General features: G+C 33.0%; 2 protein-coding genes across 2 annotated transcripts in view; both read left to right on the forward strand.

The window, feature by feature from the left end:
* Positions 1-12,409, forward strand: part of LOC127720208 (uncharacterized) — a 220,975-nt gene that overhangs the window by 2,405 nt on the left and 206,161 nt on the right. The gene's annotated exons all lie outside the window — the stretch shown is intronic.
* LOC127719228 (uncharacterized) lies at positions 4,980-11,667 on the forward strand. The gene is made up of 4 exons (XM_052225243.1): positions 4,980-5,274; positions 10,225-10,328; positions 10,798-10,998; positions 11,434-11,667. Exons 1-4 carry the CDS (start codon positions 5,037-5,039, stop codon positions 11,665-11,667), a joined length of 777 nt encoding a protein of 258 aa, XP_052081203.1. The 5' UTR covers positions 4,980-5,036.

The following is a 12,409-nucleotide window of genomic DNA, read 5'->3' on the forward strand; positions in this document are numbered from 1 at the left end:
AATGTGGTATGATTGCGAATGAGACAACTGTACACCAGAGACCAAATGACATGGAAGTTGAAAACATATAGGTCATCGCACATGATAAATAATCTCTTGAATTTCGAGCACCAGAAGATATGAATATAGTATTTTATACAATATATTAGCGAACAATATTGACATAATATTGTAAAAATGGTTTGTAAACGAAATGTGAACTGATCAGAGCAAAAAATTGATTAAAAGAAAATATCAGAAGATCAATTGTTTTTGTTTGTTATGTGTGTAGTGTAAATACAGCACAAAATAAAATAGGTTTACCAGCAGAAGAAAGGCGAAATACCAAATGCACATTCAAATTCATAAATCGAAAATGAATTGAAAACTTCATGCCAAAAAAAGAAAAAGAAAAAAAAAAACAAACATTAGTATACAAAACACAACATAGAAAAACTAAAGACTGAGCAACACGAACTCCACTCGAAACCGAGGGTGCTTTCAGGTGCTTCGGAAGGGTAAGCAGATTCTGCTCCACATGTGACACCCGTCGTGTTGCTCATGTAAGTACAAACCCGGTGATAAGGCTTATTCAGTAGGTCACATTCAGGGCGGGATAGTGGTTACGACGATTTGAACATATCCGTCGTCACCTGTGATCATTCCATGACGATCAAACAACTCATGATGGGTTCGGTAAAAATTTGGAAGAGATGATTTCAACTTCACCACTTGAACTCTTGAAATAATAGCTTCTTTGTAAGCAGCAACCCTCTATCAAAATACCGCACAATATTTTGCGCAACCTTATATATAGATATTATTCGAAATATACACTAACATAGCTCAACATGATTGATTCATATCCTCAAAAAAGATAAAATACAACACAAATGAAAATATATACTGAGAGGTTGGAGAGAAGATTATTATTTTATTGATAGACAGTCAAAAGAGAGGCGAAAGATACTAAAGGGACATTCAAACTCACTAGTCGAAAATAAACTGACAACACCATGGCTAAAAAGAAAAAGACAAACATACTACAGTACACAAAACACAACTTAGAAAACTTAAGACTGAGCAACAGAAACCCTACCAAAAACTGGGGGATCTTATGTGCTCCGGAGGGGTAAGAAGATCAAGCTTCACATGTGGCACCCGTCATGTTAGTAAAACCTGGTGATGAGTCTAATTTGATAGGTCATATTCGGAAAAAAAGGGGACGAGATTGAAGCTACGACAGTTGGAACATATTCGTTGTCATCTGTGAAACGGTTATTCCATAAAGGTCAACCACGTGCTCATGTAGCTCTGTAGCTCATTCGGGTAGAAATTATTAAATCTCATTCAACAGAACTACACGAAGATGCAAACATTTAAATTTTAAACCTGGTATCTTCTGTAAGCTACTATTGCGTATTAAATTTTATTTGTTTTTTTCTCAATCGATTTATGAATTTCGAACAGCGGTATACTACTGTTGCCTTTATTTAAAGGGTTACTCCTTACAAAAATAGTTCAAAACAAATGTTGAAGAAAAGCCTATCAAATTTTCCATTCGTTTTGTGTGTTTGAGCTTTTTATTTTGCCATTTGATAAGGAACTTTCCGTTTTGAATTTATTTAGGAGTTCGGGATTTTTGTTATTTTTTAAATCCATTGACGTATCTCTTTCGTGAACTTTGTCCTTTCTCGGTTTCGGATTAAATGAACATGCTATGAATATTTATTCTTGCGTTAGAAAAAAATGTTTATCTAGTTGGCTACACATGCACCGACCAACATTTACGCCTATTAAGTGGCATACCAGAAGCAAGATTTCTGGCATTATGCAGAAGAGACTGCATGTTTGATAAATCAGGTAGGTTTCCTAAATCACGTTTTGAACTGGAAATTTCATTTTATGTTCAAAGAAAAGTTATTGGCTGAAATATGAAACATAAGTGATGAGTGAATTATCATTCTCCTGGTTTGGCCGTATTTGGCTGTTCCTCTTTTTTGTGATTCTAAACGTAGGCAGTCTAGAAAACACTGCACAAACATTTCAGATCGAGCAACATATAAGACTATTTACTTTTTGGGGTTGAAGGTTATTTGACATCAGTTTGACTCTTTTAAGATATTGTGTTCTTGGATGGATTTTGCTATTGATGTCGATATTACATTTGTTCGGTACACATATCAAACGTAACAAATTACCGCACACGATGTGCCAATAGTTCTTCTTCAGTGATGCTTGAGTCCAAAAGTTTTGAAAATGAAAACCTTAAACCAACTTTGAAAAGCTGATATATCAGAAAAGGACTAAACGTATAGCTAAAACGAGAAAAGAAATGAGAGAGTTACATTCACTGAATTTATGTATCACAATAAGCTCGTGTATAGTTGTAACATTTTGCATTGGTGTTATCTTTGAAAGTACACATTTGTTTCAGTTATATATCTATATTTCCGATATTCAAGTTGTTCGAAAACGAACTTTGAAGAGAAGTTTTATTGCTTATCGGTTTACAACATATATGATATTATAAGTGTGTTTTCATAAATCACAATCTTAACATATTTTCAACCCTTTTCAACATTTTCAACATTTCTGCATATTATTTTGAAAAGAAATATTCTAGACTAGAGGTAACCAAAACAACAAAATTTATCAGCAATTCAAGATCTACAAAATATCCATTTGACTAAAATCATTAATTGAATTGTTCGTGTCCTTGTAGAAGTTATTGCACTTGAATGATAATTTAATGTAAATTACCTCTTTTCATACTGGTATATTAAAAACTATTCTCAATATTTTAAAGACACTGAACATTAAAACATAGATATGCAGGGCATGGTATAAACAAATAAATCACATGCAAAAAAACTGTCTTTAGACTTTTGTGAGGAATTATTGCTATGTAACTACTTTCATTTTTGTTTCAAAGATATTCACCTCTGATAATATTGCACAAATTGATTTAAACTTTATTTGTTATGTATAGTCAGGGGTGAAAGTTAAAACAATTACTTTTAAAAATAAATGTAATCGTTATTTATATTTACACATTCATATGTGACATTGTGAGACAATATCAGAGCTAACAAAGGCTGTTTAACCTTTGAAGGGATATTACTATGAAAATAAATGAATTGTATAACTTAATATACAGTACGGTATATGACCATTAATAAAGGCTGACAGCGACCTTCTACTGTTAACATCAATTTCCTTTAATCTGGTTGATAGATGTCTCATTTGTACATGTAGTATTCATATGTTCACAAATATGTTCTATAAAATAACAATAAGGAGATAAAAGACCAGTATCATTACTTCAATTGCAACTCCATTATCTCAAGCTTGAGATAATATGTTGGTTTGATTGTTAACATTTTCATCCACAATTATGAACAATTTTAAGTTGGTCAGATATTCATGGAAAAGAAGGTTTTTCTATGGTGTTTTTAGCATCACATCAGAAAATTTTAAGTATCAACTGTCATTAGGAATGTAAGGATGACTGGCATTAAATTGAGGTGATTCATAAGTCCCAGATTTTTAAACTTGTGTATTGATACCTTTTATTTTTCTTTTATATTTGGTCATTGACTTTGTCATTATACCTTGAATTTAGGTACATTTGTATATATCCCACTACAAACATAACTGAAACTGAAGCTAATGTTTTGTCATATAAAAAAAAACCAAATCCATGAGCGGATGCAGTTTGTGAACCTATATCAAAGAGATGTGCGCACACGTTTCTGCTTACTTCCGAGCCTTTTGACTGCACTTACCACTTTTAGTTAGACTGAAGAGCATTACGAGCTATTCAAAACAGCTAGCATTTATCTTCGTCTACAGCTATAATCCTTACCCGTTAATCCGACGGGTGTTACATGTGGAACAGCCTCTGCTTACCCGGATCACCGAAGATTTCCCCAATGTTTTTTTCTGTGGGGTTCGTGTTGCTTAGTCGTTAGTGTTTGCCATGTATTGTCATTTGTTTTCGACTCATGAATTTGAATATACCTTTTATATCTCCCGCCTCTTTTGAATGAAAACACTCAAATTTATAGTTGAAAAGGAATGCAATTAAAATTGTAAAGTGACATGTTTATGGTAGGCAGATTATTGTCATAGAAATATACGACTACGTTTACCTAATCTTGACGAAGGCGTGAGGTGCACCATGATCCCCCTCTATTATAAACACCATATATAGCCATTAAATAAATGTTAGAAGATTGTATAGCTAGTTTGAAAGTTATCAAATTTGAAATGTGAGTCAAACAATGTTATGTCATTCTGAACAAATCAGGAAGGAAACAAAACAAGTGGAGGAAAATGAGTTAAATTGATTACATTTTTACAATTACAATTTAACAATTATAGGTCAAAGTACGGACTTCATTACGGAGCCTTCGCTCACACCGAACAGCAAGCTATAAAGGGCCCCAAACTGACTAGTGCAAAACAATTCAAACAGAAAAAACCATGGGTCTAATCTATATAAAAACGAGAAACGAGAAACACTTATGAACCACACCAACAAACGACAACCACTGAACAACAGGCTTCGGACTTAGGACAGTTGCATAAAAATGCAGCGGGTTTAAACTTTTTAACAGGCGCCAACCTGCATCCTAACCTACATGCATTGAAATGTGGTTCATTTGGAAAACATGCAGCAGAAATTGAAAGAGTTAAAGTTTAGATTGTATAGATTTTTCTTGCATTTTGAACCCTCTCTATAAGGTATATTCTGTCTTCGAATATGATTGCAAAATTTGCATTTTGTATACGCACTTTCTACTTATCCCAATATAGCAGTATATTCTAAATTCATTATTATTCAAGTAAGAACACAGCATATTATTGTAAAATATAAAGAATGCACCAGTCTGAGTATGTTTGCACTTGCAAGAGTAACTATCAAGCAATAAGGATGCCATAAACAAGAATTTCACCGATGATGTATATTTTTCAATGTTACATTGCAGCATAAAAAGCCAAAGCCTGTTGGACAGACCAGGGAACGTTTATCTATCTTACCACAGAGAGGAATGAAAGCTTATGAAAGTTTTATTAAAGCGCTCTGTGAAACAGGGAATAGAGAAGTTGCTGATTACTTGATAGAGAAGGATGGCTCTAAAAGAAATGAAGTAAATTCAGAAAATTCAAGAAAACCAGATACTTCCTTGTCAAAGCCTAAAGATGGCAACGGTGATACACAGAAGACAGAACATCAATACTCCGAAAATCCAGAGAAAACAAACAAATTAGAATCACCAAATATACAAGGTACGACAAATATGAGATGGAGAAGAAATGGGAAAAAACCCTGCATTTATTTTTTCAGCATTATATTGATTTAAAAATTGTTAACTGAACCTCCATATTAGCTTTTACATGGGATGTCAAACTTGGTATGTTGCTTTGAAAGTATCATATTTTTTTTGCATAACTCTTGAGTAAGGAATATTAATATTTTGATGAATAAGATCTGAACAAAATTTACATCCTTTTCCTGAAATACACCAGAATCATATCTCGACTTAAAAAAAATCATAGAATCTGTGGTTTTGTCTTCGGAGAAATAAATCAAAATATAAATAAAAAAATACTAATTTGTACTTTAAATTGTGAAATATCAGGAAACAAGCATCAATTCCTCCTTTTATTAATCTTCAAAGCTAATGATTCAAATAATTTAAACTTCATGTCATCATAATCAATATGATCGTACCAATATTTGATATTCATACAGTCATTAACTAAAAAGTGAAATACTAGTAATAAAAATACCGAACTCCAAGGAAAATTCAAAACGGAAAGTCCCTTATTAAACGGCTTAATCTAATTAAGTGTTGTCCCGATCATTATCGTTCAGTGTGTAAGATAAAGGCAAGAGTAGTATACCGCTGTTCAATAGTCAAAAATCGATTAAGAGAAAACAAATCCGGGTCACAAGCTCAAACACATCAAACGAATGGAAAACAACTGTCATATAAATAAGTCATATAAAATTATGATAATAATTTTTATACTAATACTGCATCTCTAAATAAAGGCAACAGTAGCATACCGCTGTTCAATAGTCATAAATCGATTAAGCGAAAACAAATCCGGGTCACAAACCAAAACCGATGGAAAAGACATCAACTATAAGAGGAAAACAACGGAACAACAGAAACACTGAACTGCAACAAAAACAAACGACTACATATATAGAAACGGACTATATGATAAGAACTGCCAAATTCCTACCATGGTACATGACATTTTAAGAAAAAATGGTGGGTTGAACATGTTTTTTTGATAGTCAAACATCCTACTTATATGGCAATGTTAAAAATACCGCTAAAATGACAATATTACGTGACTATAGGAATACAGTATAAATAAACTCAAGAACACTCAGGACAGAGAAACACATAAACGAATAATATAATAGTACATTACAACATGTAAACCACAGAATAACAACGGACACCTCCCATGAATCCACGACAGCACACCAGGACACCACAAACTAATTATAACCTATGCGTCACACGATTGTATTAACGCAACAAAAAGTGACGTTTTTTTTGTGACGTTTATATCATCACAGGTACATTTCTAAAAACAGAATAGATTTGTTTTATTGTATAGACACGTTCACCTACGAAAGAAAGTTTAAATATCAGTAGCAACACATACCATACAAATTATCTATATCAATGGGTATTATAAACAATATTTATTAGTGATGCATATTTTAGTTTATCATAGAATGTCTAGGGGCTGAATGAAATAAGAAAAAAAAAGTGTTTATATTTTCAGCATAATCATATAGAACATATTCATAACTTTCGTTCTTGTGTTTTTTTTTTTTTTTTAATTGTTGTTTGTATCTTAGTCGTATTTCGTTTTTATCCATGGTATCGTCAGTTTGTTTTCGACTCATGAGTTTGAATATCCCTTTGGTATATTGGGCCTCTTTTCGATGATATTAAAAACTATAAAAACGGTAAAAATGTCCTTCCTAGATTTAGATATTTAAGTTTTACACAAACTCTACACAAAAAATTAGGACAAATTGGACGATTATTAGTTCCCTATTGTTAATGTTCCTTTTTTTGGACAGTGATATTCCTTTAGCACCATCTTACAGTGTTTATGTATTTCAACTAGTTCGCTATTCCCGTGTCTGTAATGAGGTTTTGGATTTCAATGAACGTGATCTATGCATTATTGGTAAATTATTAAGTCAGGGCTTCGTAATCACAAATTTCCTGAAACCTTAACTAAATTCTTCCATAGATATAAATATTTGGTCTGGCAGTTTGGCTGTACCTGTAGAATACGTTTTTCAGACGGGATATCACATCATAATGTTGAGAGATGTTGTCAACTGAGCCCGGAAATATAGATACAATCCTGGTAAACTTATCGATCAATTAAAAAGACTTTTTGGATGTTGGGTGTGTACTGATTGATATTTTAGCCTTAGATTCATGATTTTTTTAATTAGATATAATTAAGCTGACCTAGTTGTTAGTAACTGCTAAAACTCTCAGATCTGCATTTTGTGTCTTTTTTGTTATGGGGGAATTTTAATTTCATTTCCGCGTCCGGTCTGTGTTTTTGTTACTTGTTTTTTCTGCTTTATATCAATCTGATAAGTTGAGCCCTTTTGGACAGATCTGTATAGTTTGTTCTCATGTTGTACTGTTACACTCCTGTTCAATGTTAGGTGGAGGGTTGGGCGCCAGCAAACATGTTTAACCCCACCATATTCTGTATGTGGCCGTCCCACTTCAGGAGCCTGTAATTCAGAGGTTGTCGTTTGTTGCTGTATATCATATTTGTTTTTCGTTCATAAATCAGGCCGTTAGTTTCTCGTTTGAATTGTTTTACATACAATTTGTCATTTCGGAGCGTTGTATAGCTGACTATGCGGTATGGGTTGTGTACATTGTACAAGGCAATATGGTGACCTATAGTTTATAACTTTTGTGTCATTTGGTCTCTGGTAGAGATTTGTTTCATTGGCAATCATACTACATCTTTTTTTATGTCAGTCAGTCAGAATTCTTTTAACCTTGACCTTGATCTTGACCTTGATGTCATTTACATGGATCATAATAATGTTAGGTTTTTGTGATACGTTTAGCTTAAGTAAAGGCAACAGTAGTATACCGCTGTTCGAAACTCATAAATTGATAGAGATAAAAACAAATCCGGGTTACAAACTAAAACTGAGGGAAACGCATCAAATATAAGAGGAGAACAACGACACAACAAAAACACAACATTAAAAATGTAACACACACAGAAACGAACTATAATATAACAATGGCCATTTTCCTGATTTGGTACAGGACATTTTAAGAAAAAAATGGTGGGTTGAACCTGGTTTTATGGCATGCCAAACCTCCCGCTTTAATGGCAAAGTCAAACACAACACCAACACGACAACATCACATGACAGGACCACAATACAAATAAATGGGAGAACATATAGGACAAAGAAACACACGAATAATAGCTAACAAAAGGTACTAGGCTTAAAATTCAATACGCCAGACGTGCGTCTCGTCCACACAAGACCATCCAGTGACGCCCAGATGAAAAAAGCTTGAAAGCCAAAACAAGTACAAAGCCGAAGTGCACCGAGGACCAAAACTTCCAAAAAGTTGCGCCTAACACAGCCAGGGTTTTCTGCCTGGGACAAGAACATCCTTATTATTTAGAATAATTTATAATTTTGCAAACAGTAAATTTTATAAAATGACTATATAATAGATATACATGATAAAACCGAAGTGGGGACTAACTACAGAATAAAAACGGATACATTACACAAAACAACTTAATCCAACATATAAAAATACACAGCCGAGTTAGCCAAAACATCAACGCACAAAGTGACGTCACATTTGAAATTCTAAAAAAACACACAAAGTGACGTCACATTTGAATTTGTAAAAATATTTCCCAAAAATAAGATAGGATCAGGATTGATTCAAGATTAGATTTGTAATACTGACATTACATTTATGAATAACAATGAAAATTACAATACTTATTAATATCAAATCGTGGTAGTAATTAGATAATTAATTGTATCATCTAGCTATGTCGGTGTTTCTTTTGAATCAAACTGTAAACCAAATATATCGTATAAATTTCGTTGAACCAAACTAAAATCTAATAAATGAAGGGGTGATTAATTATCTTTACCATAACACACGAATATAACAGAAAAGACGTTAAAACATTTGACAAAATCCGACGAGAATAACAAATATAACATAAAAATTAAATACATGAATTCGGGATAGAAAGGTTCCGTGACACGTCTTATAGCAATACGGTTTCACACTCAGCAAAACAGTCACAATCGGGAATAAGTCACGTTCGGTAATTAAAAGATCGACGACGTAATGACAAACCACAATCTAACACGTGGTAAAAATGTCCTTAGTTAGTTTGGACAAAGACACATCGTATGGACTAACCAATTCGTGATGGTGTCCGTAAAATTTACGGAGTGTCATTTTTAATCTGTCCTCCTCATAACTTTGTTGGAGCAGTTTCTGTGTAAGGAGCACACTCCCGTATATGAAGTTCGTTTAGTGTGAACAAGCACGAGAATAACGTATCAATTGAGATATGTAAACACCATACGAAGGGGCAGAAGGTATGTTACTGCTGAGAAATGGGAAATTGATAATTGGGAAGTTGAAATCGTCCCGTTTATCATAGATTAGTAACCTTTACTAGTATCTTTTCAACATAAAATCAATTATGACAGCAAAGCAAACTAAATGATTTGTAAGTGTTACAGCAAAAAGTACTTTAAAATAGATATGGCGAAAATATTCTTATTTGGGTAGTTAATTTTTACACAGTAACTCAGTTGAATATTGTTACAACAAAGGAGTGTCGAGAATGAACATGAATCTTTAAGATTGTTCTTATATCTGCTATTTTTATTCTTTGATTGGGCAGTAATGCTCTTCGTGGTTTTACAATCTAAACCACAAAATGTAAGACATACATTACACGTTGTACAATAATTGTTTTGTTATTTTGTCAATTTGTTTAGGAGAGATGATTTATCGCAATTAGTTTGCAAGTATTGCAAATTGTACAGTTTTGTAGCGCAGAAACAATTATAAACAATACTCCTGGTGTAATCAAAAGTCGCTGTATGAAATGTTGTTTGGTAGGACAGTATATCTTGTTATGTTCAACTTGTAGATTGGCAAGATTTACTCAACGGTTTGCCATCTGTGAAGAAACGTGATATAGTAAAGTGCAGTGAAGACTCATTCACACAGATTTGTGAAAGCAAAAAGGGAAAGGTAATTAGAAAACTAAACAAAGCTGAGAAAAGCTGTTACATGTAACATGAAACAATTGTCCGATTTAGGGATTATGTATTATCTTACTCTTGTAACACAGGGGGCTACTAAAAACTATGTACATGCCGTGGGAAATAAGAACAAATGTTTTACCTTTATGAAATGAGATAAGAGGTTAGTATTTGAAGAAAAAAAAAAAAAAAAACTATGGTCCGCGTATTCAAAGTATCTACTAGTAAATGATATAATAAATCGTCCAAATTTAAACAAATCCCCTGTCAGATGTGAATCCATGTAAACACAAGGATGAAACAGTGTCAGGAACAAAACTATTCAGTACAGAGAAACTGCAGTTTCAGTTTTGCACCCTTTCATTCAATATTTCGTTTGCCAATTAATCAACAAAATTAGGTTCAATAAAATAACCTACAATAAAACGGTGAACTTCTGGTATTTTTTTTATTATTAGGTTTACCATATGACAGGCAAAAAGAAAGGAAAAGTGTTCACTATATCCAATGTTCAATGTTCTGATCAGAGCACAGACGCAAAAGCAGTAAACAGGTGTGGAAGCTGTGTGGACTTTGATAAAACTTCTCTTTCACAACTGTTTAATTATATGCAGTATGAATCAAAACAGAGTTATACAAAAAGAGATATTTCAGAAGAGGTATATCATAATGTTCAGTATTTAGAATTACTGTAAAGTAAATATGCACGTTGAAGGCAGTGCTGTTGTCAATATGTATGATTGAATACCTAATTTTATCAAAAGTCTTTATCTCAATGAAAAACAAATTAAAACAAAAAAAAATATTACAAAAGAAGAAGAAGGCTAACATGTGTTTGCAGGTCAGCTATTCAGGGTCAAGAATACTCTAGCTTAAGGTCTGTTCATCTATTCAGCTGGCACTATTTAGTGCAAATATCGATAAATGTAATCATTTGTTTTACTGGACTTACGAAGTACTGGAACCAATATTTAGGTTAATATGACGAATCACGTTTTAATATCGTAGTCGTTTGCATCTTCTTTTGTTAGGTAAAGTATCAGTTGCTGCAATGCAAAAGTAAATTTGGCATCTTTTTATACTTTTTTCAACAGGATATGAAGACATTTCTTGCTAAGCAGTTAGACAATGAAGATAATTCAACTTTTGATAGTTTAGTTATAGTTTTTTTCTCTGGTGGAATGGAATTTAAACCAGATTTCATATATGACAAAGATGGCAAGGAAATTGACAGAGATGGCATACTTGAAATGATCCGACAATCGAAAGCTTTTAAAGACAAACCAAAAATTGTCATTATCAGAACAAATGATTTTCAAGGTATGTAAACTTCATTTTATTGTATGATGTGTTATTACATGTTACAGTTAGGCGAAACTGTTTACTATTTTTAAATATTTTACTATTATCTTACCTCCTATACATTTCTAGGAATATGATTGATTAAAAGCGACCGCGTGGAGACCGTGTATATTTAATATAGGGTAAGTAGGCGTGGTTTATTTTAATACACGGTTAGTAGTGGTGTTACGTCCCTTTATAACAAACAACACGCCGTTGAGGAAAAATCTGAAAAGTTTCGCCCGTACAACAGATGAACAAATTGATGATGAACGATTGAAATAGTTAAACAGAAAGAAAAAAGTGTATTGGGATATTTTCCCTCAGTTTATTGTTATATTGTTATTGGTTTTGTTTTCATCAGAATTATGTTCCGATCAGTCAACAATCTTATTTTAACTTTTTAGGGGCCTCGATGGCCGATTGGTCTTAGTAGTCCAACTACTGTATTACTAGCCTGTCAGCACTGAGGATTTTTTAGTTCGAACACCACATGTAGATGGTGTGCTCAACGCAGATCTTTATTGACAAGAATTGTCAGTTTTCTTGCCAAAGATCGGTGGTTCTCTCCAATCACGCCGGCTTCACCCACTAGTAAAAAGTAAATGCCATAAAAATAGCCAATAGTGCTAAAATTGCTTTAAACACCAACCGATTAATCAATATTTTAACTTTTGTATTGATTGTGTTCTCGGATTAACAGATTTTTTGGTTCTTTACTTTCTTTGT

This window comes from Mytilus californianus, unplaced genomic scaffold, assembly GCF_021869535.1.
Source record: "Mytilus californianus isolate M0D057914Y unplaced genomic scaffold, xbMytCali1.0.p SCAF_11, whole genome shotgun sequence".
NCBI classification, from domain to species: Eukaryota; Metazoa; Mollusca; class Bivalvia; order Mytilida; family Mytilidae; genus Mytilus; species Mytilus californianus.

Bases quoted from the DNA above. Each gene is read 5' to 3' on its own strand.
- LOC127719228 (XM_052225243.1), top strand. From the start codon at position 5,037: ATGAAAGCTTATGAAAGTTTTATTAAAGCGCTCTGTGAAACAGGGAAT. The intron at 10,329-10,797 runs GTAATTAGAAAA...TTTTATTATTAG, and splicing joins GTGAAAGCAAAAAGGGAAAG to GTTTACCATATGACAGGCAA. The intron at 10,999-11,433 runs GTATATCATAAT...TTTTTTCAACAG, and splicing joins AAAGAGATATTTCAGAAGAG to GATATGAAGACATTTCTTGC.